Raw genomic sequence first — 27,528 nt, forward strand, 5'->3', positions numbered from 1 at the left:
TCTCACCTCCGTCTCCTTGTTTGCAACAGATTCCGCACTCTGCTCTTCCTCATTAAAGATGCAGCCACCTGCTTGCAGTTATTCTCTGGAAAAGGACGAAGCCACACCCGAGGAAGAGAGGCACCTGAAGGCGGAACTGGAACAACCTCAGTGCGGTCGGGAGAACAGCAACTCTGACGGCGTCCCCTGGAAGCTTCCAGCAACCGGGCCTCTGCTCTTCCTCATTAAAGATGCAGCCACCTGCTTGCAGTTATCCTCTGGAAAAGGACGAAGACACACCCGAGGAAGAGAGGCACCTGAAGGCGGAACTGGAACAACCTCAGTGCGGACGGGAGAACAGCAACTCTGACGGCGTCCCCTGGAAGCTTCCAGCAACCGGGCCTCTGCTCTTCCTCATTAAAGATGCAGCCACCTGCTTGCAGTTATCCTCTGGAAAAGGACGAAGACACACCCGAGGAAGAGAGGCACCTGAAGGCGGAACTGGAACAACCTCAGTGCGGTCGGGAGAACAGCAACTCTGACGGCGTCCCCTGGAAGCTTCCAGCAACCGGGCCTCTTAGTGGCGTGGAGAAGACGGAGCCATCCTTCCCAGAGGTGCAGCGCTCAGACTGCGGGCCCTCTCCTCGACCCCCCCTGGAAAGCCTGTCCAAGAAGCACTGTCAGAACCAGGGGAAACTTCTCCACTTTGACCGGCTATCCCCGGACCGCGTCTCCACCTCGCCCACACTGAAGAGGTTAAGAGGCCGCAGCTGCGAGAGTGTGCGCGGGCTGCGCACCGCACTGCGCATGCGCCGCCTCAGCCGGCGGCCTTTAAAGGGCCCGCCTGGGGGCCGCTGCAGGGAGACTTCCGGCTCCTCGCATTGCTTTTCCGGCGGGCTATTTGGAAGCCCCAAGGAGTCTTCGCGCTCCCTGTGGTCCCTGAGACTCTACTCAAGTTTGCCTCCGGAACCCGAAAGGGCGCTCAACGCAGCCGACTCGTTTGAGCTCCAAATGGCGCCCAGTGATGAGCTTGCCCTTCCCGTGCCTCAGCCCCTCAATGAGGGGTCGCTTCCTCAGGCCTCCCTTCCACGGAGTGGAGGCCAGGCAGCACCCAGCCGTGCCCCACAGCTCCCCAGGCGTCAGGTAACACAGTTCTAAGCCTCCTGCCTCTCATTTGGTGGATGCAAAGCATAGTAGGTCTCGAGGTTGCCATATTGCCCGGTCGCGGGGTGGGGTGATGTGTTGGGAGACGGCTGGGGGGACGCACAGTGTTTAGGACAGTTGGCTGTCAAGTAAAAGGGGTGCAGCAGTTTGAGGAAGGAGCGTGGAGGTCGAGCTCACTTTCTTCTTGAATATACTTGAAGGCACTTTAAGAAGGAACCCAGGCTAGAGATTGTCTGTCAGTCGTTAGATAGTAAAGGTGGCCCTCTTGCAAATCCACGCTATGTGAAGACCACCTGGCGTGGCTGGTTTAATAAGGGCAGAAGGAGCAAACTACTTAAATTTCTAATGTTCTAACGTTCTCCCCCTGAAAAGAAAAATTCCAAAACATGTTAGCTGGGAAAGTTAATGACCTCTCCCTTCAAGATGTCTGCTTTGGAATTTTGGGTGGGTTTGAGCACGACTAAAACATGTATTTTTAAAATTTATTTCAGAGAGAAGAATTGCATCAGTCCAGGTATGTGTGTCTTTATTTTCTCTAGTGCTATGAAGTCTGTTGACTGTTTACTTTTACGTCTTTTACTTCTGTTCTGACATAGCAAACCTGATGGTGTATTAATCAGGGCAGTTTGTTTTACATCCCTCAAGTCACTCTTCATATTATGGGTGAAAGAGTCTTAATTTCAAGAGTCTCCTTTAAGCGCCCAGCCTTTTGCTGTGGCTTTTGGGGCAGGGTATAACAGCCACAGGTGAGCATGGTTTTCATTTTGAATTGTCAATGACTTGGTCCTGTGGCTTAATTAACATCCACCAGTAATAGGTTTTGTCAGGAAGAGAAAATGTAAAGGCCAGAAACATTCAACAACTTTTCAAAGAGAAATTCAGAGGACAAGGATAAAAGGAACAAGATGTGCTGTTTAAATCTAGGATGACCTTTAAAATGCCTGTTATGACAGAGTGTGCTTTTATCTAGAATGCAGGTAGATTGTGTCACTTCAGAAACCAGCTCTGAACTTTCAGCTTGGTCCCCCAGCTGTGGCAGTGGATTTTCTATTTCTTTCAGGGATGAAGAGCTTCTGTGGCAGTAAGGGAAAGATTCAAGCCCGATTACATCCACCCAATTTGTAGGATTGGTGGGAAAGCCCTCAGTTCATTTGGAAAGTCATGGAGGAATCCTCAGGAAATCAGCTATTGTTTTATTACTGGACCTCAATCCTCAAGCAAGTTTGCTGTTCGTGGTAGGAAGGATGAGATCCATCTATGCAGTCTTTGTTTATTTTTAACCCTGGTTGACCTAAATGTCAGCTAAGGTAGAGGATATTTACAAAGCCATAGGCAAATACAAAGTATTGTGTTAGTATATCGGCTAGCTATTGCTACATAACAAACCACCGCAAACCTCAGTGGCTTAAAACAACAACCAGGTATTGTTTCTTATAAATCTGTGTGTCCATTGAGGATCAGTTGATCTAGGCTGTGCTCAGCTAGGTGTTTCACTCCACATGTCCCTCATCCTTTTCATGGAACCAAATTTCTACACGGGGCATGTTCTTGTGGTAAGGGGAGAGGTTCAAGAGGATAAATGGAAACATGCAAGGCCTCTTGGACCCTGGGCTCTGTACCTTGTCTAATTCTACAGGCCAAAGCAAGTCACGTGGCTGAACTCAAGGGCAAAAAATTATGTGTCACCAGCAGTGGGAGAACATTTAAGTATTATATGGCAAAGTGTTTGGATGCAAGGGTTGGTGAAGAAAGGGTCCTTTAATGGAAATCTTCCACAGGTGTGAACCAGAATAAAGCTCTAAAATGACATCTAATTCAGATGTGTCAGAGAAAGTGAAAAAGAGAGTAGTGTCAGAAAAAGATGATGTTGTTTAGAGTCAATCATGCAGAGTATAATAGGGTGTTTAGGAATTTTGTTCTTTACCCTAAGAACAGTGTGAAACCACTGAATGGATTGATATGATCATATAGATACAGGGTAGACATGAGAGTTAGATGAGAGTGGATTCCAGCAGAACAATTAGAATGTTCAGGTATGAGAGGTTGGTAGGTTAGGCTCTGATGAAGGCAGTGGAGTTAGAAGGAAGTATCTCGGTTCAGGAGATACCATCACCTAGACTTTGTGAACAGTAGACCATCGGGGGAGAGGGGAAGGAAGTTGTCAAGAAGGACTTCCGAGCTTATGGCTTCCACTGTTAGGTGGCAAATGGTTCCATTCTCTGATCTAGGTAACCTTGGAAGGGAGAAGGGGATATGGGTAAGTGTGGTGTAAGTTTGAACATGTTGAATTTGAGGACCTATGGAACATCTGAGTGGATATTTTGAGTGGATAGTTGACTAGAGAAAGCATCGTGGATGGAGATATATATATATGAGAGTCTTTGATCAAGGAATGCTTCCTAGAGCAGGTAAAGTCTGTCCAGCTTTGTGTGTAAGATGGAGTTAGCAGATATAAAGGCTAACTGATGGGACACACCAAGCCATTTACAAAAGATGACATGCAGGTAATTTTTATTGACCTGCAGAATCTTTGTGAGGCAATAACAGAAATAGTCTTAAAAGATGCAAAGGGAAAACTTGGTCAGAGGGCTTGAGGCCTTAAAAAGTTCTGTGAGGTTCAGCATGTCACAATCACATACTACGAAATAGTGGAAAGTTACAAAAAATCACAACAGGGAATCAGAGGGGAAGTAATTTAGACATCTTGGTATCTGGTAATGACCCTGAATTATTCAGTATTGTTTTTTTCAGGACTTAGTACAATACTTGGCATGTAGTAGGCAATGTTTATTGAATGAATAAATGAAAGGCTAAGTAACTATAAACAATATGTTTAATAAACATTCATGCATTACTGCTAAAAAGAAGTAATTTTGCATCAGCTGCAGACCACTCAATCTATACTTTTTTAATCAAAAGTTCACCAGAAGCATGAATTTTTGGTAAACAGCTAACCGTCTTTGGCACAAAGATCCTCTGTCTGCCTGTCTTTTGCTCCCTCCCTTTCTCTCTCTCTCCTTCCTGGCACTACAGTCTTTTCAGCAGTCATTTGTTCAAAGGGCTTCTTCCTGCAGGTGGCTATTTCCCAGGCCTTGTAGTCAGATAGTGTAAGGTAAAGGGCTCTGCACGAGGCCCTGATGTCCATTGAGGAGCTGGGGGACTCACCTCAAAAACTTATATAAACTTTATTTAAAACATACTTAAACTTATTTAACTTAGGCCTTTAATATGCCTATGAGATGGTATAAACCAGGGGCTAGCAGACTATATAGCCTATGGCCCAAATTCGGCCCACTACCTGATTTTGTAAATAAAGTTGTGTTGGAACACAGCCACATCTATTCATTTAATTACTGTCCGTGGCTGCTTTCGCACTGCAACCACAGAATTGAGTAGCCACTACAGAGACCATATGGCTCACAAAGCCTAAAATATTTACTCTGTGGCACTTTATAGAGAAGGTTTGCTGACCCTGGTATGTTCAGTTAAGAAATGCTTGCCTCTGTGGCTGTCAGTCAATCACAGCAACTTTTTTTTTTTTCCTTGTAGCCCTTTTGCAAAATTTTTTCTTTTAATATAGTGTTTTAACACATGGCCTGACAATTGGGCAGGCTTATATAAATGAGAAGGGCCCAATCTCCTCTCATTTCTGAAATCAGCTCAGTGTTGACTTTGATTCCAGGTTTTTCTTTGCAGACTTTTTTTCTTATTGTTGTTCCCTCTGCCTATATATAACATTCCAGTGAATTAACACTCATTCTAAACTTTTTTCTCCTATCACCAAACTATGCCTCCTGGAAAACAGTCTGTACAATTCATTCTTACTAAAGTGTGAAGGACTTCAGGCTTAAGACATATCTACACTCATCTTTCCAAGTAGAGCAGTGTATTTATCCCTTTTGGGTTTCCCTACACCTCATAAATGCCTCCATCACAGTACCTAAAACACTGTATTGTATTTCTTTCACATCTGTCTCCTTTCAGAAACAAGATCTTCCTGAGGGCAGAGACCACTTATTTACCCTTCATCTCAGCAGCTATTACTCAGCTAGAGTCTGTCCCCAGAATACTTACTGAAGGAAAGGATGGGTGGAAGGATGACAGGTGGGCTGCTTGGCTTACAGTTTACTTATCTGTCCCCGATGTATTTGAATTTTAACAGAGGACATGACTTGAATCCAAGCAGTGAAGCCATGTTAGTGGAATTTTAAACATCAGGAAGCGAGTGGGGGGATTTTGTGGGTAGGGACACCTTCCTGGCACCCCTTAAAATCGATAATCACAGAAAACTGCCTCACCTAACTTTTTAGTCAGCCCTGAAACTGAGAAAGGAAATGTACATACTATTACATCTATGAGAACAGACTAACCTTCCAGTGCTCAAAAGAAATAGGAAAGAAAACCTAAATATATCCAAAACATGAAAACAAAATGACAAGGAAGAGACCAGACAAAAACATTGAATGCCAGTAAAGCGCTTCCCAAAGCCAGATTTATCTGGAGTTATCCTGGGGGGTTGGGGTGGGGGGTTGCAGCACGTCATGGTGTTAAGAATTACTGGAATCAAACTCCCTGGGTTTGAATTCTATCTCTACTTCTCTGGCAGCGTGACCTTGGGCAAGGCTGTGAACAACTCAAAACCTCAAAGTTTTCATCTGTGAAGTGGAGATGCAAATACAGTTGACCCTTCAGCAGCACAGGGGTTAGGGATGCTGACCCTCTGTGCATTCAAAAATTTGCATATAACTTTACGTCTGCCTTCCTTATCTAAAGGTTCAGTAACCAGTGGATTCAACCAACCACGGATGGTGTAGTACTGTAGTATTTCATGAAAAAAAAAATCTGCATATAAGTGGACCTCTTCAGTTCAAACCTGTGTTGTTCAAGGATCAACAGTAGTACCCATCCAATAGGCTTTTGATATGATAAATAGTGTAACTTAAATGTTACCTTTTTTAAGAAACCATTCATTCATTCATTTAGCACTTCCTGTATGCAAGTCACTGACTTATTCTTTCTAAAATATTCTGACCCCAGAATGAAATGATCGATCACAGGACGCTCATCTAATGTGTCTAAATGTTAGATTCAATACAATGTTAAATCCTCCCCAGACTTTTACCTAAAACCTGTTATGCAGCTAGCACTGTCTGTAAACTCTAAGTAACGCCATAGGGGGAGAAGGCCCTGTCTCAACTGTTGAGCTTAAAAGCTTATTAGATAGTTACTAACTAATGATTAATAGATGGCATATTGGTTATTTTGTTTGCTTGCTTGCTTTATTTAAATCTCAGCCCTCCACAGCACCATATTTTATTGTGTTGCTTTCTTTTTTCCTCCAATTGTATTGAGATATAATTGACATAGAACATTATATAAGTTTAAGGGGTACAGCATAATGATCTGAAATATGTATATATTGCAAAATGATCACCACAATAAGTTAACATCCATCACCACACATAGTTACAGTTTTTTCCCTTGTGATGAGATACATGAATACTGTTAATTAGTCGGAAGAGGAGCCTGCAGCCTCAGGGCATCAGGGAAGCCTTCTTGATCCTGGCATGGCTGGAGGCTGGAGTGGGAACCGGCAGCTTCCTTTCACATCAGGAACCATGTGTTACTCTTGCACTGGCATCAGCTCCCCCAGAATGTAAACTCCATGACAGCAGGAGTTGTGCCTGTTTTGTTCATTGCTGTATCCCTAGTGTCTAGAACACTACCCAGCACATAGTAGATGTTCAATGAAAGTTTAAGGAAGAAGAAAGGAAGTGCGTTTGTTGGTTAGTTAGGTTAGGTCAAGCCTCGTAGGGGAAATTGTATGATCCCTTTTTGGAAATTTTCTCCTCCAGCTATTTGTTTATCTCTCTCTAGCTCTTTTCAACCTCCCCCATCTTCCTAATCTGTTTCGTGTTCATCTCTTGAGTGTACATTGGGTTGCTGGGGATTTGTACAAGTATGGTTTGATCCCACTGGGTAGTATTTTGACCCTTGTCCAGAAAAGGCAGTAGCCTCAAAAGATGGCAAGAGTTCTAGAAAGTTACCAGTATCAGCAGCTACCCTGGTGCTCTGAACACGTGTGTGTTTAATAACCATTACTGTTTGAGCCCAAAATGTCACAGCATGGTGTGTTTTCCATGCAGTTGGAACTCCAAAGACTGTCTCTGTTTCTGTGTTCAAACTGTGTCAGGAAGGGTTCCATTTGTTCGCTCCACATTCATGAAGTGTCCGCTCTGTGCCAGACCTTGGACAGTAAGCTAGAGGCTCCCCATTCATTCTCCCTTCTCCGTTGGATTTTCAGCAAATGGAACATTTTGGTAGAAAATGGGAAATTATAATCAAAGGAAAGTTCCTAACAATCTTGTGAGACTCATAATGAAAAAATATTTCCCAGATTTAACCAAGAAAGCTACAGTTCCTTAAAGTGGCAGTCGAGTTGTCATTTCTCTGTTGATTATTTCTTAAAAGGGATTTTTTTTAAAAGATTGTTACTGATTCTTAATTGGCTCTTCCTGTATAATCAACTCAGTTATAAGCAAGCATTCCCATTTGCACTATATCTCTACCATAGGGTAGAACACTATGGTTCCTAAAATAGAACACCTACTTTTTCTAGTCACACAGTTACTGGAAAACCGCCTGCTGGAAAAGGTATATTTACCACGAATTTCAATATCAGACAAGGAATGAGGCCTGATAAGCTTGCCTGATAAAAAAACCTTTGGGTTATCTTACTATTGTCAGTCTACAACAGTGAAATTGAAAAAATATTAGAATAAAAAACTCAATTGTACTTTTTATTAAGGTAAAAAAAAACCATTGGGCAACATTCACAGCAGAGGGGAAGGATTAGGCTGTGCCTTATCTAAACACTAGTACCTTCAATAAGATTTTTACTCCATTAAGACACACATATCACTGTAGGGCAGTTGCAAACCTCCCTCCCCATATTCTCTAGTATCTTTGTTATTTTCCTTTAAAATTTGCACCTGGAAGTTAGAGCCCAGTAGTCCTTGGCTTAAGCCCCCTGTACAGAAGGAATCTTTTTTTTAACTTGCAATTTTTATTTTTTAATTTTATTGGAGTATGGTTGATTTACAATATTTTGTTAGTTTCAGGTGTACAGCAAAGTGATTCAGTTATACATATACATATATTCATCCTTTTTCAGATTCTCTTCTCATATAGGTTATCACAGAATATAGAGTAGAGTTCCCTGTGCTATACAATAGGTTATTTATCTTATACATAGTGTGGTGGGTGTATGTTAAACCCAAGGAATCTGTTTTTAAAAAAAATGCAAATGATATATTTGTCATATTTCTGAAGGAGGAGCTTTAATTATTCATCTTCATACATTTCTGCCAAGGTAAAGGTCATCACATAATTACTGCCCCACCCACTGGCAGGGAAGAAAAGAGCAAACCTAAACCCTTGATTCACAGATCATGAGGGATGGAAAGGGTCTCACTCAAAGTTGTTTTCCACATAAGGAAACTGAGGCCCTGGGAAGCGACATGCCAAGGTCACACGTAATGAAGGTCAGAGTTGGGAATCACAATCCTAAGTCAGGTGCCCTTGCCATTCAACTGCATTGCCCCCTTCACTCGTCTCCTGTGGCTGTCGTAATACATTACCACTAACTGGTGGCTTAAAAACAACAGAAATTTATGCTCTGAGAATTCTGGGAGCCACAAGTCCAAAATCAAGGTGTCCGCAGAGCCACCCTCCCTCTCAAAGCTGTAGGGGAGGACCCTTTCTTGCTTCTTCATGCAGGCGTTCCTGGGCTATGGCTGCATTACTTTAATCTCTGCCTCTGTCTTCACATGGCCTTCTCTCCTTTTTGTGTCTCTTCTCTAAGTATCTCTTATAAGTACGCAGGTCATGGGATTTAGAGCCCACTCAGATAATCCAAAATAACCTCATCTCGAGATCTTTTATTTAATTACATCTGCAAAGACTCCTTTTACAAATAAGATCACATTCACAGGCTCCAGGAGTGAAGAGATGGACATATATTGGGGAGGGCGGGGGCAGGGGTTTCCATTCAACCCACAACACACCCTCTTTTATCTAAAGTAATAACTACCATTATATCAATTTTTAAAAACGCTTAGTGCTTTGAAATGGTTTGTAATATCTTTTTCTCTCCTTCCATTTACAAGTCTTTTTGGAGTCAGACTTGGGTATTTGAATTGAATTCTTGCTCTGCTGTTCACTAACAATGAGACCTTAAGTGAGTTCCTGTCCTTCTGAGCTTCAGTTTCCTCAGCTCTATAATGAGAACAGTAATTTCCACTTCATAGAGTACTTGTGAAAATCAATATGATAATGCATGTAAAGCTCTTAACAGAATGTCTAGTAAAAGCCCATGCTCAGGAAGGGCCAGCTGATTTTAAGTTAGAATAATATTCACCGTGACCAATCTGTTCTTTACAAAGTGTATGTATTTGAGATCTACTGGGGGACACATTTCCCCCACCAGAAACTTTTCTGGCACCAACACGTGAGCACAAGCTCATTCCTGAGTGTGACGCGTGAGTGTATGGCCTGCTCAGCTGAGGGGGGGGGGGGAGCATTCTCTGGATTCTCTAAATTGTTGCCGTCCCAGCCCACACCGTGGATCTTCGGATCTTCAGCAGAAGACAGAAAAAGGAGAAATCCTGGTACCAGAAAGGAGACAAGATTATTCCAGCAACCATGGGACTAGTCCCTTCAGATCTGACCGGCCTGGGGCAGCGCAGCTCAGAGTTAGTGAAAGTGTGGTTGCGTTTGGGTTTGTGGGGAGTGGGGTGGCTGGCAAGCCCGAGAGGGCTGGGAAGTCTGGGTCAGGCACCCAGTTAGTTATACAACCTCCTGGGTCCAGAATTTTGTCCTGAAACAAAGAACCAGAACAGCGAAGCATTGAACCAAAAACAAACAAACAAACAAAAAAGTGTTTCCCATGGATATTTGTTTAGTGTACTTTTTCAAACAAAGGGTAGCAAGAAGCTATACTGTAGTTACACAGTGACAGTGGCCTGCCAGCCACACCCCAAACATTTTGCAATTATCAGCTCATTCTTTAGTGTAATCTCTCTCTGAGGAAATTAGGTACCAAAAAATTCTCTTCCCCACCGTCTTCACACAGAATGCCATGACCCCATGCACATACCATTTTGTTTGGGGGAAGGAGATAAAAAGTCTGAATTTATTACAGTGATTGCTTCCAGTGGATAATCAATCCAGAACTGGATACAGTGACCCTGTGTGCATGCCATGTCTTACGAGAAGCAGTCCTTTTAGAATAGCAAAAATAAAATACCAATTTGGAACCACCAACACCTCTCCCCTCAAGAGACCTAAATGCAAAGTCATTCTGAATTCATTGCAACTGTTTGCATTAATATCACTAATCCAATGATGAGCAACCCTGGCTGACACAGGCATGGGATCCTGTGCAGAGTGCCCAGAAATCTAGTCGGCTGCCAGGCATGGGTGATGCACGGGCATGTTTTCTGTACCAATTCATGTCTCTTCATGTTAGTATGTGCAGATGTTCTTTCTTGTTGTTTTCCTAAGTCTCTGGTTATAACTGTAATTCTTGATATGTAATTCTTGATAATTCTTGACATAAGAATGTCATCAGAGCTTCTGTTACGCCCTCCCAGGGGCATGCCCCCCTTTCCAGAAATAGCATCACTGGGTTTTGAACACCAAGGCAACAAAGCCAAGGTCATGGCTCAAGCACTATGCAAGCTAGTTGTCTTCCCTATGTTCCATATGTGCACGTGGAACTCCAAAACCTGCCCTATGTGCTCCCAAATGGATGCCTTATGTCAGAAGGTAGCCCAGACAAGGAAGAAATGTATAGGGGTAACTTAATCACCTTTAGAGGCTGTTGGGGAGACTCAGATTGCACTTTGTGTATTGTATATGCATATAATTATACAATTATGATCCAGAATGGAAAAGCAAATTCATTTGAGGACTATCTGGATATCATCCTGTAGGTCAACATAGTTATTCATTCAACAAGCTTATTTGATTACCTATTCTATGTCAGGTTCTATACTTGGTGCTTAGACTCTATGATATATAAGACACAGCCTGAGCCTTCAATGAAATCATTATAAAGAGGCAGGGTGGAAGTAGGGAGGGAGAGAATTGGCTCTCTCTGAGCGGATCAGAAAAGACTTCTGGAGGGAGAGCATCTAAGTGGGAATTTAGAGATGAATATGAGTGTGTCAGGCTCAGTGGAGATAGGCAGGCAGATGGAAACTACCTGAGCCAAGGCATGGAGCATGAAGTGCAGGGTGAGTTTAAAGAACAGTGAGTAGCTAGCTATTAGTGGAGTACACATTCTGCAGGAGATCACGTCAGGAAAGTAGAGCAATGGATGACTCAGTGTACAGGTTTGGTTATTATTCATTTACTGAACAAATATTTATTGAGCCCTTACTAAACACAGGGATTTAGACCAGGAGGTAGGAACTTAGGATAAAAGGAGAGGAGATAAGACATGAATCTGCAAAACTACCTTATAAAGTAAGGTACTTTCCTCGAGGGAGGACAACATCAGAAGAGTCTTTTATTCATTCGTGTTCATCAGTAACAATGGATTGAGTCCTAAATGGGCACCCACCAACACAAATTATAAGACATGCTTCTTGCAGGGAAGGAGGTAGCAGTCTAGTGGAATAAAGAGACAAATAGAACATATTACACGATATTCAACAACCAACATAATCACATTTATTGACAGCTTACTAAATTCCAGACATGGATCTAAGCGCTTTATGTTGATCAGTTGATCCTCACACAGGAAGTAGATATGATTATTGTCTACATTTCACAGATGGCAGTCAGGGCCAGAGAGGTTACTTGCTCAATCAAGGTCACACAGCTAAGATTAAAATCCAGGCAATTTGAGTCCACATTCTTAACCACTGCTCCAGAGAACTGTAGAAGCATGGAAGAGAAACATAAACCAGCCTAGAGGAGGCCGGGGAAGACTAATTCTTCCACTCCACCATTAGTTATGTCCTCTCTGAGGTCCCCAGGGAATATAAAGATAGCTTATAGACTCATGCCAAATTCATAATAGTTATCAGATTGTGTACCATCTAGAGTTGAAGCTCAAAAGAGTAAACTTTTTTCCCAAAGTTTACCTAGCTTACATTTCTCATTTAAATTACTGTACTTTTCCCAATCCCCTCTCTCCCCATAAACACCAAATCTCATTGTATGCTTCCAGGGTCTTTATCAAGAGTAGTATAAAGTTTACAGGGAAGCTTCTAATATTTCTTTTCAGGGGACTTCTTGGGGCTCCCAAGAAGAAGTTTATGTTATCTAATACCTTTTGCATAGCACTGTGAAAATTCCTGGCTGGATTTGTATACTGTTAATTCATTTTGTATCAGTTCCAATGTCCTGTTTGCAAAATGAAGAAACTAGAATTGTATTTCTCATTCAAATTACTGTAACTTTTCCAACTCCCACCTAATTCAGCCCCCTCTAACCTCATAACCACCATGGACATCAGGTTGGCAAATAACAAGAAAGGGAGAGTTGTGAGAAGTTGTAACTTTAATGATTTTGTTACAAACCTCATCATAAATAGATGGTGAAAAAGTCAAATAAGAGTGCAGAATTCTGAAAGATGACATTCTTGGAGAAGGAAGTCCAGGATGAGGAGATCTGTGTCAGTTAAGACAGCATTTGTCTTCATGTAACAACCAAACTAGAACCTAAGCAAATAAAGAATGTTTCTCTTATAATATAACCAGAGCCCAGGCCAGGACAGATGTCGGCATCCTGCCAGGCTCCTTCTGTTTTCCTGTTCTGCTGTTATCTTTGCAAGATCACAGGTATACTTTCAGGTATCAAGCCGTATTCATGACAACAAGAAGGGCAAAAGGCAAAAGGTGAAAGGAAGAAGCTAGCCACCTCTGTCCCGTTTGAAAATTTTTTCCCAGAAGCCACACCCTGCAACTTCCATTTAAATCTTGTTGGCCAGATTGCTGCAGGGGAGTCGGGGCTTGTCAGTGCATTAACTCGGCACATGCCACCCCCAGCAAAGCAGGGTTTTGATAATAATAAAAGTGGAGAGCATGCATGCTGGCTGGGCAGCTAGCAGTGCCTGCAACATTACTCTAAAATTCTCCAATTAAAAAAAAAAGAGAGAAAGGCAAGTCAAAACAGATTTTAAAATGCCAGGAAATGCAGCTAATTGAATAAATCTGAGCCTGATTGTATCTAAGTAATTCCTGTAAAGTTACTTAGGTAATCCATGGCCCTAAATCTCATGGGATGAATAGGAGTTAGACAGGTTCAGAGAGGGCAGAGCATTCCCAGCTAAGTCACTGACGTGTGAAACATTTTGCGTGGGAAATTACAATCCATTCCCTGTTTCCAGAGAATAAATTGCAAAGAAAAGAATATTAGGAAGGTAACTGGGCCAGATTATGGAAGGCTTCGGTGGATGCTTTAAAAATGTGTTTATCGGAAGCCAGGAGGGGCTAAGTCAGACTTACAAAATTCCTTTGTATGTAAAGTAACCTATATGCTAAGCTATTTGTTGATGAAAAGAGAATTTAGAGGTTACATTGGTCAGTAAATAGAAGGAATTGCATCTCTCATTCTCAGAATAGACTAAAGGAATATCTGAACAGCTATTATGGGGAAGCTCTGAAAATCCTTACAACTCGATGCAATCATTCCTTACCCATTTTATTCCTTAGTGATCACAGAGCAAATGCCCAGTGGCTTTGGAGCTACTCCCCACTGTGTCTGATGTCAAGCATTTATTTTCTGAACATCCAACAGACGGGAAGTTTCATGAAATAGGGTGGAAGAAAGGAGAAGGTAGATAGGCCTGTTTGCTAAGCTTTTCCGACAACAGTCATCATTTTTCTCTAGGAAAAACAAAAGGGCTGCCTTTAAACAACCGGCCTCCAATATCTAGGGGTGTCGTGGCCATGGCCATGCCCATGCATCCTGTTCCCTCTGGGGCCATGTTCATAATTTGCAAAGACTCTTGTGTTTAAGGGCTTTCTCCTAGTGTCCTCCTGAGTCAGAACATATCCAGTATGTTTATGTTGACACTTCCAGGTGAGCTGTTCTGCTTTGGATTAGTCAAAATCATAAGCAGTCAGTAAGGCTCAAAAAGGTGTCAAACGTGGGGCAGTGTGTGGGTCATCACAGCCCTCCATGCCTGGAGCCTGGAGTGGCCTCCTGCAAAAGCAGGCATTAATCAGGCTGCCAGCAGTCACTTCCGAGTGCCCATGCATGGGCATGTAAGCTGTAAGCTGTCTCCTTCCATCTCTTAAACACAGATTCTACAAGCACAGGAGGAGTTCTGTGGTGCTCAACTTATCTGGACTTGAGGTGTTCCCCGGGGACCTTCTGGTGTCAGATGGAGCTGCCGATTACCTGTGCCCCCCGCTTCTGCTGAATTCAGGTCCTGTCCATTCACCATACTTATATTACATACCTGCTATGGGATGGGTGTTATAATAAGCAAAGGGTATTTTCAGAATATTTAATGACTAGTAGAACATGGGCACTGACACAGTAGAACAGATGTCTCACCAATTAGGACGGGCATCAGCCATGAGTTACTGGAACCAGCTGAATACCGCTCTTGGTATTGGGCATTCCACTTACAGAGATGGATAAGCTATAGACCTTTCCTCAAAAGGTCCTCTTGTCAAATAATATACCCCACATCTAGGACCTGGAACAGGTACACCAGTGACGGTCACCATCCTGGAGCAGAATGCCCTCTCTGGGCTGGTGGGCAGCGTCGCTGTCATTGCTGTAATGCCACCCCCCACCCTGTTCTGGCCTTCAACCTCACACTGGTATCTTCTAACCACGGTGGTACCATGGGGAGGCAGCGGGTCCAGTGACAGCAGATTACTGTTAGAGCAGATTAGAGAGAGGCAGCCTTAGGGATAAATCTGCATTTTGAACTCAGTTGTGAAAGAAAAGAACAATTGTGGTGTTCAGGACACATTCCCATGATTCTGATGGTAGCCTTTGAGAGCTAAAAGGAGACTTCAGGATCATCATCCATCCTGGTAGTTTTTAAACTGGTTTTGTTCTTAGCAGAGCTCTTTTTACAAAAGAATCCTTACTTGGAAATCCAGTCTATAAAACAGATCCAGGTGGAGTTGTAGTGCTTGAAAATGGGGCAGGTCCCAAAGACTTACCTCCAAGGCATCCCTAGAAGCCCAGGATAGCCTGTGACAACACACATGGAAAACCACCAAGCTCTTTCCTCATTCACATATGTGCCAAGTGAGACCCAGAAAGGAGAAGTGGCCTAGCCGTGGTGCCAGCTGGTTTGTGTCAGAGGAATGGGATCGAGACTCCTGACTCCTAACCCTGTATACGCTCCACCAGCCTGCATCAACCACCCATTACACAGGCAACTGTGAATAAAGCATAACTAACATATGTATAGCTCTTCACTCTTTATAGAGCCCTTTCACATCTACTGTCCTATATGACACAACAATCCAAATGCCCAAATGAATGAACCAAGCGGGAATTAAGTGATCTACTCAAGGACAGGCCCCTAGAAATTAGAGCTAGTTCTAAGCACAGCTAACCTTAAGAGGTTAGTACATGTTCTGTGATGCTTTGCAAATGCTCTAAACTGGTTAAAAACTAAAGCAGTACTTCTCAAATACTGGTCCCAGACTAACAGCTTCAGCATTGCCTGGGAAATTCTGGGGTCCCATGCCACACCTTCTGAATTAGAAACTCTGGGGGTGGGGCCCAGCAATATGTTTTTTAATAAGCTCCCCCCAGGTGATTCTGATACCAGCTAAAGTTTGAGAACCAGCATGCTAAGGAACAAGGTCATAATTGCTGCATGCTGTTCTTTGTTAAGTTCTCTGCTAGGCATGTGTGCCTGGCATCACAGTAGATACCACGTAATAAAAGATATGCAGCATTCTTCACCATATCCCTCCAAGCCCTCTTCTCCAGGAGGTTAGGATAGAGTTCTCATGTCCCCATCATGGTCTGATGCAGTGCTTCTCAAGCTCTGATGTGCATATGAGTCACCTAGAGATATTGTTGAAATATAGATTCTGATTCAGCAAAACTTAATATTTAATAAAGATAATAAAAGATTAGGGATTCAATAGAGACACAATTTAAATTTTCTTCTGAATACTTGTGAAGATTTCCCAAGGCCCTAAAATTACCCCTGAAGTTAGAAAAGCAGAGGAGAGAAATTTGCTAAGACAAGAGATCCCAATTATTGCAGTTCAAATTGTACATAATAATTTACCACCAGGCATTTGAAGCCTAAGAGAGGTGAAGCAGATTTGTCTCTGAGGGAGGTTCCACCTAATCTCCCCTTTACAAAGGTCAAAAAGGTGGTCAGAATGAGCAGGATAATCAGTTGGATTCCAGGGTTCCAATGAGAAAAGTCCCTCAAGCACACTGATTTTTAGTAAATGCTGCTCAGGTAATTGCTTTCATCTGATGGAAGTATTATGCAGTCTCCTGATAAACTGGTAGAAACAGAGATGAACCTTTAAAACATCCATTTTGTGTACTGAGTTATTGGAACATCTCACCAAAACCTAAGAGATGATTCCCACGTTTTTCTGGGTAGCATTAGAGATTGATGCAAATGACATAAAAATCAAGAGTCCACAATCTAATCTCTTTACTTCCTGATCATCAAAAGAATGTGTTACTGAAAAATGACTTCCTTTTCAATTTAAAGCAACTCCTAAGGAATATGTGGATGGTGGCCAATAGAGATAATAAGCCCCCAACCTAAAGATTGGTGACATGGGTTGATGTGCCCCTATTTCAGGAATCTACACTCAACCACACCTGGGGGTTATCAGGCCGATGCAGTCTCTGAGTCTCAAGTTTGGTCAGGCTGTTGAAGTTGCATATGCTGGGGTGGTTTCCAGTATAAAAATAAAGTCCTTTCAGCCCTAAAGTCCTGTGACTCTGTCTTAAAAGAATACTCAACATTTTATTGCATTTTATAGATTTCTCCTTGAATGATGGGGGGGAAAGGAGGCTGAAACAGGACAATATCACCATAAGGTAGCAATAGTACACCAGCCTTTCAGTTGGAACATCGCTTCGTTTACTCATCTGCATAAATATAAATATTCATCCTGTGCATTCTCAAGGAGAATTAAAGCAGGACAAATTCTGTTCGGCTCATTTGAAAAGCAGGTTTTGTAAAGCACTCATTGATCTGTCAGTAGTTACTCAAAGTACTAATATATCTTCTTTAATTTCACCCACCAGAATCCAAAAAGCCAAGATGGCCTTTCTCCAAGAGAGGAGTGGTGAGTGTTGTGCATTGTCATTTTTGTTTTAATTAAGCCTCCAGTAGCTAGGAAAGTAAGAAATGGCTAAAGAGCCTCTTCATCCTACTTTATCTTTTCATGACAGCAGATGGCACATGAAGTTTAAATTGTATCATCACATTCATAGTAGTGGATACAGAACTTGCCAAATGATGCCGCTTTTTGCAGTGATACAGTGCTAATTGCCAGTGGTTAATGAGCTCTGCAAGAAAACAAAGCAATCCTAATATTGCAGTGCCTTACAGCTCCAAATTTATAACTTGACACAGTGTGGGAAACAGCTCACTCGATGAAGAAAACTTGCACAAGCGTATGCCCCAGTTTGCAGTCTGTGCCCAGTATACTGGGAACATTGAAAAATTAATGAGATATTACAGATTCCACAAATACACTTCTATTTCTGGGAAAGCCAGTTGGATTAGACCTAGCGGGTTTTCTTTAAATTCATTCTTGTACCCTCAATTATTGAAGACTTATAAATTGAAATCAGTAGTGCCTGATTCTTTCCTGCCTAGGTCAGGAGTTAGCCACAGTGAAGCCTTTCTCGCAAGCATGCTGGGGGCAGAGGGAAGGAGTGTTCCTCGCTTCTGGAGTGAGGAGGAAGGAGAAGGACTGACTGTGTTCTCCCCACAGTACCTACACACCACAGCCAGCAGCACCAGGAGGGCCTTATGAGTAGTAACTGCACTTCTTTCTGTTAAAAATCTGCCCACATGGCCTCTGCAGTTGGCCACCAATTATCGACATCTACCTTGGAGGTTCTGTGGATGCACACACATTGATACTTAACTACTGTAGCTAAATTAAAAGTCCTCTGAGGTTTCAATCCCAGCTGCTCCATGTACTGCCCTGTGACCTTGGCCAAGTGAATCCATGTCTCTCTCAGCTTCAAGTCCTTCCCGTAAAAAGTAGGTGGTAATAGTGGCAGCCTCTTAGGATGGTTGTGACAAATGAGTCAAATAATGCGAGTGAAGCTCACCCCGGAGCTGGGCGCCTGAGACAGTCGTTACTGGCCATGTTATTGTTAGTGTTGTTCATAACCAGGGCTTGGAAAACCGTGTGTTCCCATAATCAAGTATAGGAGTGACTTTCACATTATTTTTTCAAGGGTTAAAAAGTTGTGTGAGTGTCTTACTCCCCTTGGGCTGCTGTAAAATACCACAGACTGGGTGGCTGAAACAACCAGTATTATTTCTCACGTATCTGGAGGCTGGGAAGTCCAGGATCGGGGTGCCAGCATGGTCGGGTTTTGGTGAGAGCTCTTTTCCTGGCTTACCGATGGCCATCTTCTCTCTGCGTCCTCATGTGGTGTAGAGAGAGCTCTGGTGTCTCTTCCTCATCTTATAAGGGTACTAATCTCATTATAAGGGCCCCACCCTCATGACCTCATCTACGTGTAATTACTTTCCAGTGGTTTCACCTCCAAATACCATTGTGGGGTTAGGGCTTTAACATATGGAATTTTTGGGGGGGAAAGAAACATTCAGTCCATAGGGACACAGTCTAAACATTACAAGTTTCAAATCATAAACTGTTAGTAAAACTATGATACCATTGTCACCAAGGCTGTTGCTCACCAATCTTTCTCATTTTGCCCCCTTTAAGGACATGATTTGACTGTTTTCCTGGCAGGCCTGAGACAGGGCCTGTGGTGCAACCTCTCCTGGGATCCTTCCTTCCTTCCACCCTCCCTTCCTTCCTTCCTTATTTGATATCTTTATTGGAGTATAATTGCTTTACAATGTTGTGTTACTTTCTGCTGTACAACAGAGTAAATCAGCTATACATATATCCCCATATCCCCTCCCTCTTGTGTCTCCCTCCCACCCTCCCTATCCCACCCCTCTAGGTGGTCACAAAGCACCGAGCTGATCTCCCTGTGCTATGCGGCGGCTTCCCACTAGCTATCTGTTTTACATTTGGTAGTGTATATATGTCAGTGCTACTCTCTCACTTCATCCCAGCTTCCCCCTCCCCACTGCGTCCTCAAGTCTGTTCTCCACGTCTGCGTCTTTATTCCTGCCCTGCCACTAGGTTCATCAGTACCATTTTTTTAGCTTCCATATATGTGCGTTAGCATCTGGTATTTGTTTTTCTCTTTCTGCCTTACTTCACTCCGTATGACAGACTCTAGGTCCATCCACCTCATTACAAATAACTCAGTTTCATTCCTTTTTATGGCTGAGTAATATTCCATTGTATATATGTGCCACATCTTCTTTACCCATTCATCCGATGATGGACACGTAGGTTGTTTCCATCTCTGGGCTATTGTAAATAGAGATGCAATGAATATTTTGGTACATGACTGTTTTTGAATTATGTTTTTCTCAGAGTATGTGCCCAGTAGTGGGATTGCTGGGTCGTATGGTAGTTCTATTTTTAGTTTAAGGAACCTCCATACCATTCTCCATAGTGGCTGTATCAATTTACATTCCCACCAACAGTGCAGGAGGGTTCCCTTTTCTCCACACCCTCTCCAGCATTTATTGTTTGTAGATTTTTGATGATGGCCATTTTGACTGGTGTGAGATGATATCTCATTGTAGTTTTGATTTGCATTTCTCTAATGATTAATGATGTTGAGCATCTTTACACATCTTTCATGTGTGTGTTGGTAATCTGTATATCTTCTTTGGAGAAATGTCTGTTTAGGTGTTCTGCCCATTTTTGTATTGGGTTGTTTGGTTTTTTTGATATTGAGCTGCATGAGCTGCTTGTATATTTTTCCTTCCTCATTTAAATGAAAGCAGGGTCAGTTGTCAATCGGGTCTAGGGTCTCAGGAGAAGGGGCATCTCCCACCAGCTTGCCAATTCAAGGTCAACCACTACAGAATCCATATATTCTCATACAGTCAGCCCTCTGTGTCTGTACATTCTGCATCCTTGAATTCAACCAACTACAAATGAAAAATATTTGAAAAAAAATTCCAGAAATTTCCAAAAAGCAAAACTTGAATTTGCCATCCACCAGCAACAATTTACACAGAATTTACATTGCGTTATGTATTACAAGTAATCTAGAGATGATTTAAACTGTATGGGAGGATGTGTGTGGATTATATGTAAATCCATTTTATAAACTGGACTTTAGCATCTGAGGATTTTAGTATCCGAAGAGGTCCTGGAACCAATCCCACTAGGATACTGAGGGACGACTGTATATCCATTTTACTCCAGTTCCGTGTCACCAGTGCCTACTACAAATTTCCATTCCACACGCCTCTTAGTTATTAAATTTGAGGCCCCAGAGTTAACTTTGGCTTCTTTTCTTTATCCTCCATATCCTCTCAGATACCCTTCACATCTTCTCATTGCGTCTCCTAGCCAATGCCACCATAGTGGAAGCAGCACAGGTTCCAACAAAGGGTCTGTAACTCTCATGAGTTAATGTTACCTCCAAGAGGACTGTCCCCTCCCTTCTCACTAGCATATCCACCAAGCACTTTGGCCAGGAGGTCATTCAGACCCTTGGAAAGCCACGGTGATTGTCCTTCAAGACAGAGGGCTGGCGCCCCCTTTCCCACAGCTCCAGTGCCTCTTCCATTGCCTCAGCTTCTTTATTTTCCAACTGGCTGCTGATTTTTAATTTCCACAACATGCAGTCACTGTGGTTTCAGACATCAACAAAAGGCATACGTCCCAGCTGCTGTGTAGGTCCCCAACCAGCTCCAGGATTCCTTTGCTACTGTGAAGCCTATAAGTCTCTAGTAAGTTTCTTCTTTCAGTACCGTAGCCCTAGCAGAGAAGTCAGCCACAGTCCTTTAGCACTTTCTGAACCGATTGCGCGGTCTCCTTTCAGACACACAGGGAGCTGCCTCCCCACAACGGATAAGCTGTGCCTTCTCTGGCTCCTTAACCTAAAGTCAGAAAACGCCCACCAAACTGCTTAGATCCACACCAGCGTCATGTGCCCTGAGGCAGTAGAACAAGTTGAAAAATGATTTGTGCTAAATATTCATTTGAAATGCAGCCAAGTTGACTTTAGAAAGCCTCACACTTTGTTATTTGATAGCTTCTTCCTGGTTTAGTTGGTAAAATGAGCTCTTTAAGCAGGTAATTCATGACATTGCACCAGGATATTGAATGAGTCAGAAAAAATTGAAAGGTCACGATAAAGTTTAGAAGTAAGTTACAAAAAGATGTATAAATATGACACCATTAAAAATTAATTATAAATACAATCAGAAAAAGGTTTTCAGTAGTTACCCCGAGGGGAGGAAGGGGCGGTGGAGATTACAGGTAACTTTGTGTAACTTTTTTTCTTTGTGGTTTTGTTTCTCAGATTTTCTATAATAACCATATATTACCTTTGTAATCCAATTTTTTTTTTTTTTCTTGCGGTACATGGGCCTCTCACTGTTGTGGCCTCTCCCGTTGCGGAGCACAGGCTCCGGACGCGCAGGCTCAGTAGCCATGGCTCACGGGCCCAGCCACTCTGCGGCATGCAGGATCCTCCCCGACAGGGGCACGAACCCGCGTCCCCTGCATCGGCAGGCGGACTCTCAACCACTGTGCCACCAGGGAAGCCCTGTAATCCAATTTTTTAACTAATATTATTTAAAATAAAAATTATAACAAAAATGAGTCAGAGGTTCCATCCTAAGGAAACTAGAGTTTCTAGCATATCCTGGTATTCTCCAGCTGTGAATTATCGTGTTAAGAAGTTGCTTTAACGCTCTGGGCTTTATTTAGTCATCTACTAAGTGAGGGGTTGAACTAAGACATCCAAGGCCCCTTCTCATGGTAAACTTCTATGATCCAACATTTGGAAAAGTTAGAATATGAGGACTCCAAGACCACAAGGTATGTGCTAGACTGAAATCCATCTATTTGTTATAGGAGTGTTCTGAGCTCTGTCTTTTTTTCTTTTTCCTATTAGTAAAATGAGAGATTTGCATCAGACATCCTCACCAGCCTCTCTCCTCCATGTCTGACATTCTGAGGTCCTGTGGGTCAGACTATGGCTCAGAAATGGTGTCTCACCTGTTAGTGACTCATAGACAAAATGTGCAGTCTGTTCTCATGCATGTTGGACAATGAACCAAAGATGCCGAGGCTACCAAAGGTGTGTTGTTAAAAGATTGAAAATCCTGTTTCTAACAATCTTTAAGGGGGGCAAAGACAAACACAAGCACATATCTGCCTCTCCTCTTTGAAGATTACCGACTTCAGGGACTATGAGTTCCACAGACTGAAGGTATCTCATGCATTGTTTTCTGTGTGGCATAGCTTTTTTTGTTGTTTCAGCCATTATTTTAAGTTGTCAGATTATTGGCTTGTTCATAATAACAGCAAAGTGCAGGAGAGAAGCCCAGACCTGGGCAGACCGAGGTCTGCTCTCTCTAAAGCAGGGGTCACCAACCGTACCAGTCCGAGGCCTGTTAGGAACTGGGCCACGCAGCAGGCGGTGAGCAGCGGGCGAGCGAGCGAAGCTTCATCTGCCGCTCCCCATCGCTCACATTACTTCCTGAACCATCCCCCCGCCCCGCCCTCTGTGGAAAAATTGTCTACCACGAAATCAGTCCCTGGTGCCAGAAAGGTTGGGGACCGCTGCTGTAAAGCACACTGAAATCTCAGGAAAGTCATTTCACCTTAAGTAAGGTAATGGACGTGAGACCACTCTAGACCATGAAGCCCTGTACAAATGTTAATAGTTGTTACAACCATTCCCCTTTCTGGGCCTTAGTTTCCTCATTTACAAAACAAGTTGGTTTTGATAAGACAATTTCTGAAGGTCTCTTAAAAACTTTAAGTCTCTTATTTCATGATTCTTCAGTAATTAATTTCAACAAGTTTTACCAGTGGAACCTGGATCAGACTTCCCAGTTCCGGGTTTGGGGTTCTTTTGGTGGGTTGTTTTTTTTTTTTTTTTTTGCAAAAAACTGAAAAGGACTTATAAAATTCGCAAGCATAGTTCAAAACATCAATTTGAATTTGTTTTCATTTTAAACTAAAAATAGCATGTCCATCCCATGCGTGGGAGGAATTGATACCCCAAAACCATGCAGAGAGAACTGTGGTTTAGATAACTCTACCCAGAGGGATGTCTGGGGCTTGCAGTGAGAAATCATGATTTGGGGGATTGCTTGTTCCTGCTGTACTGCAAGTCAGAGGAAGGGTGAACAGGTCAACCCATCAAAATGTTTTGTTCTCTCTTTTCTCCCACATACAGGATAAGACCTGGAATGAAGTCGTGGAAACACATCAGAAACTTCCTACTAATCAATTAGACTTGAGAAAGCAGCAAGAGGCTGTGTGGGAACTCTTCACGAGTGAACGCACTTATTTCTTGGACCATTTATTAGTTCTTAAGATGGTAATGCTGGCTTTACTTTTTGTAGTAGATGGAAAACACTGCTTCTTTAGGGACTTGTTTCTCTCTTCCATGCTGAAGGAAGGAAGGAAGTATGGGGTGGGCTCCCCTCTTTCAGAGGATCTTAAGGAAATTTTGTTTATTTTTGATTATCTGCAACTTGGTTTCTCTTCATTCTTTTCTTAAACATAGCCTCTTAGGATTGGATGAGACCTTCCAGCTCCCCATGTGATGTCTGAATCTCTTCTGCCTGATTCTCACCCTGTGCTTACATACTCCTCAAGTCAGGGAGCTCACAGCCACCCTCAAGGCGACCATCCCACCTTCGTTCAGCTTCCTCTTTTGGCTCTTATACTCCCTTATGAACAGTGCCAGGCAAATGCTTTTTATCAGCTACGGAGCCACAGGTTTTCAGGGCAACCATCCACGTGTAACGCGGGGGTGGGTGGGGAGGGGTGGATTATACGGTGTGTTCACGATGTCTGTCATGTAAATGGTGCTCCTGAGGTTGTGCAGTGCAGTAGCCCTGATCTGGGGAGGCTCTGAGCAGAGAATTCCTTATAGAAGAACCACAGGGCAAAGGAGAGGAAGGGAGCAAATGCCTTCTAAGGCCACAGAGGAGGATGGGCCACATTGCTCCAAAGGTTGCCTCTGCCCATAAGCATTTTTGAATCCTGGCTGCTCCCTTACACAGGAAAAGGCACTGTGTTGGGAGACACAAGTTCAAGTCCTGGATCTGCCTCTGACTTGCCATGTGAACTTAGGAAAGTCTAGTCCTCCATTCCATAAAACACAAGTTGGCGCATGCTTTCTGTCAGTGTCCAGATAGTAAATATTTTAGGCTTTGCCAGCCATGTGGTCTTTATTTCAACTACTCAACTCCCCCATTGCAGTGCCAAAGAAGCCATAGATAATTTGTAAAGAAATGTGTGTGGCTGTATTACAGTTACACCTTATTCACACAAATGGGAAGCAGACCTGATTTATCCCACAGGCTGTCGTTTGACAATTCCTGTTCTAAGCTATAAAAGAGAGATGACAGTACTGTCTCTGACCGTCTAATAACATCTGATCATTGAGAGGATCAGATTAGTTTCCTTTGAAATCTATCAAGTGCTATACAGATGTTCTTTTCTGTAAGTAATATTTATTGTGACAGTCCTACTGCTAAGTACTTTAGCAAAATGTAAACCACAAAGACACTCAAAGTTAAAACTTAGAGACTGTATCAGGATACAGAAAACTAGCTTAAGTAAGGATCTTATTGACCCATGTGACTGTAAAGTCCAGAGTTGAGACAGAATTCAAGGTTGGTTTGATCAAGGGGATCAAAAGCAAGGACAAAATTTCTTTTCGTCCCTCATCCCTGCCTTCCACAATATCAGTGTCATCCTGTGTCTGGCTTCTGTTGTAGTCACAGAGTGACTGCTGTCCTTAAGGCCACAGAGAGAGTGAGAAATAGAAGGGAGAGAGAGAATCTCAGCGCACTCATAGCCAAAGTCTTGATTGTCATTCTGATTGGACTGGCTTAAGTCACATGCCCACTTCTGAGCCAACTACCCGGATAAGGAAGGAAAGTGCTCGTTGGCTTAAGATGATCACATTCAAGGTATGAGGAAGAGTAGATGCTGAGGTGAAAACTGGGATGATATTAGGGAAGGGGGGGCACTGAAGCTGAGTGGTACCCAATAGATGTTCACTGCAGAGCACTCACCCTGTGAGCTCTGCTACCTCCCTTGCCCTAATAGACAGTACAGAACTTTCCATCCCACTATAAGCTATATAAGCTTTTTAAACTAGCATTTTTCTGCTTAAAAGAAAGCCAATTTGAGTTTATTTTCAAATGCCCCAGTGTATTTAAAGTATATAAGTACCTCTCTTTACACAATCAATATGAATTTCCCAAAGTTGCTTGTAAATTGGAACTTTGTAACTCAAATAATAAAATAAATTCACTGAAAGACTCAATGTTTTTCTTAAATGGCAAAAATTTCTATAAAGAAAATCTTATAGCACAAAGATGATTTTTTCTAAATTTTCCCAATTTATCTGAACTAATGATTTCTGTTTCTTAAAATTACATGCTTTAAATGCTTGGATATTGACAGATTTCCAGACAACTGATGCTTCCTGGACTGGGGGAAACTCTGAGCCAGTGGTTCTCAAAGTGTGGTCCCTGGACCGGTAGCATCAGAATCACTTGGGAACTTGTTAGAAACCCATATTCTCAGACCCCATCAGAGACCTACTGAATCAGAAAGACTTGGGATAGGTCCCGCTAACCTCCAGTTTAACAAGGCCTCTAGATGATTCTGATGCAAGTTCAAGAACCATTTACTGCATTAATTAAGAAATATGGAAATGGGAATTGGAGAACGCTGGTGGTCTAAAGTCCAGTCTTTTCACACCTACAGTTCTTGAAATATTTGGTCCCTTTGAATGCTTCATCATATTTATACAAAGTATTCCTGTTTCAATAAATTGATCTCTCTTTAGTTTATAGAATGAGAGGCAGGTATTCTGTGAGGATCGACTTGCTGTAGTTTTTCTCTTGCAGGAAAACATCAAATCAAGTAATGACATAAAGCCTCTCTCAGTGTTTTCATTAATATTTAATGGCTTTATCCACATCTAAACATCTTACCAGTTATCAGGTATTAACTCATTAGTTCTCTATTTTTAATTTCCTGAAAGTAAAGGACATTTGGGTCTTTCACAGAGAAAGGAATAAATAAGAACTCAGTATGAATGTTTTGGTCTCAAGTAAGTGCTGTTGGCAAGAAGAGAACCTTGGCGACTTCTTTGGCACTGGGAGCAGAGAAAGCCCATCTGAACAGATTATGTTCAACAGGAGTGTTGTTAGGGCTCACAAAGCAGCAGCAGCTTCACACAGAAGAGCACCTGTCCCGTATGTTCTGTGGGGGCTTAAATGTCATCATTCATGTTTAGCACACCTCTTAACGATTGAAAATACTGATCTCCAAGTTGTTTTGTAAAATTATACTCGGGAGGTTTATGTTTAATGTTCTTGCAAAGGGCAAATATCAAAATTGAAAAACAAAGTAATGTGCTTTTTTTTTTTTTAAGATCTTCATGAATACATTAAAATACCTACAGACTCATGAATATCTCCTGGATGTGGATTTATGGAGACTTTTTGCAAACCTGGAGGAGTTAAGTCAGGTGAGCCAAAGTAGGAAGATTCCAGTAGCCATGTGTTAAAATTCACCAGAGGACGATGAAAATTCATGCTTAGTCTATTCTTCTGGCTTGTATTCCATATTGGAACATGGAATATGGTTTCTTCCATATTTCATCCCCATTCAATCTTATGGTCGGGAATTCAGGTTAATAAGGAAATCTACACATCCATTGGTATCTTTCCAATAGATGGCAGTTATTAGTTAGCCTTCAGTAACATTTTAAAAAATTCTTCCATGCCTGTTTAAGAAAGTAAACATAGGGCTCACTTCAGCAGGACATGTACTAAAATTGGAGCGATAAAAGGATTAGCATGGTTCCTATGCAAGGATGACACAAAAATTTGGGCAATGTTCCATATTTCCTCTAGAATACAAGCTCTGAACACCTTCTAGAATATGCTCAGGAACCCATCTTGTTCACTGCTGTATCCAGAAGACCTTGAACAGTGCCGAGTACATGGGAGGTCTCAATAAGTAATGTTGAATACATGAATTTCCTCAATAAATGATGTTAAATACAAAAAAA

General features: G+C 42.4%; 1 protein-coding gene across 1 annotated transcript in view; it reads left to right on the forward strand.

Annotated features, from left to right (window-relative positions):
• Positions 1 to 402: 402 nt before the first annotated feature.
• PLEKHG7 (pleckstrin homology and RhoGEF domain containing G7) overlaps positions 403 to 27,528 on the forward strand; it is a gene marked incomplete at both ends in the record, with an annotated part of 88,964 nt that continues 61,838 nt past the window's right edge. Inside the window, 10 exon segments of the mRNA XM_082850458.1 lie at positions 403 to 766; positions 769 to 827; positions 829 to 1,122; positions 1,635 to 1,657; positions 14,463 to 14,587; positions 17,422 to 17,462; positions 22,598 to 22,622; positions 22,625 to 22,683; positions 23,659 to 23,802; positions 26,887 to 26,982. Of these exon segments, the coding sequence (XP_082706584.1) occupies positions 403 to 766; positions 769 to 827; positions 829 to 1,122; positions 1,635 to 1,657; positions 14,463 to 14,587; positions 17,422 to 17,462; positions 22,598 to 22,622; positions 22,625 to 22,683; positions 23,659 to 23,802; positions 26,887 to 26,982 (1,230 nt within the window).

Source organism: Leucopleurus acutus (assembly GCF_964270905.1).
Source record: "Leucopleurus acutus genome assembly, chromosome: 11".
NCBI lineage: Eukaryota > Metazoa > Chordata > Mammalia > Artiodactyla > Delphinidae > Leucopleurus > Leucopleurus acutus.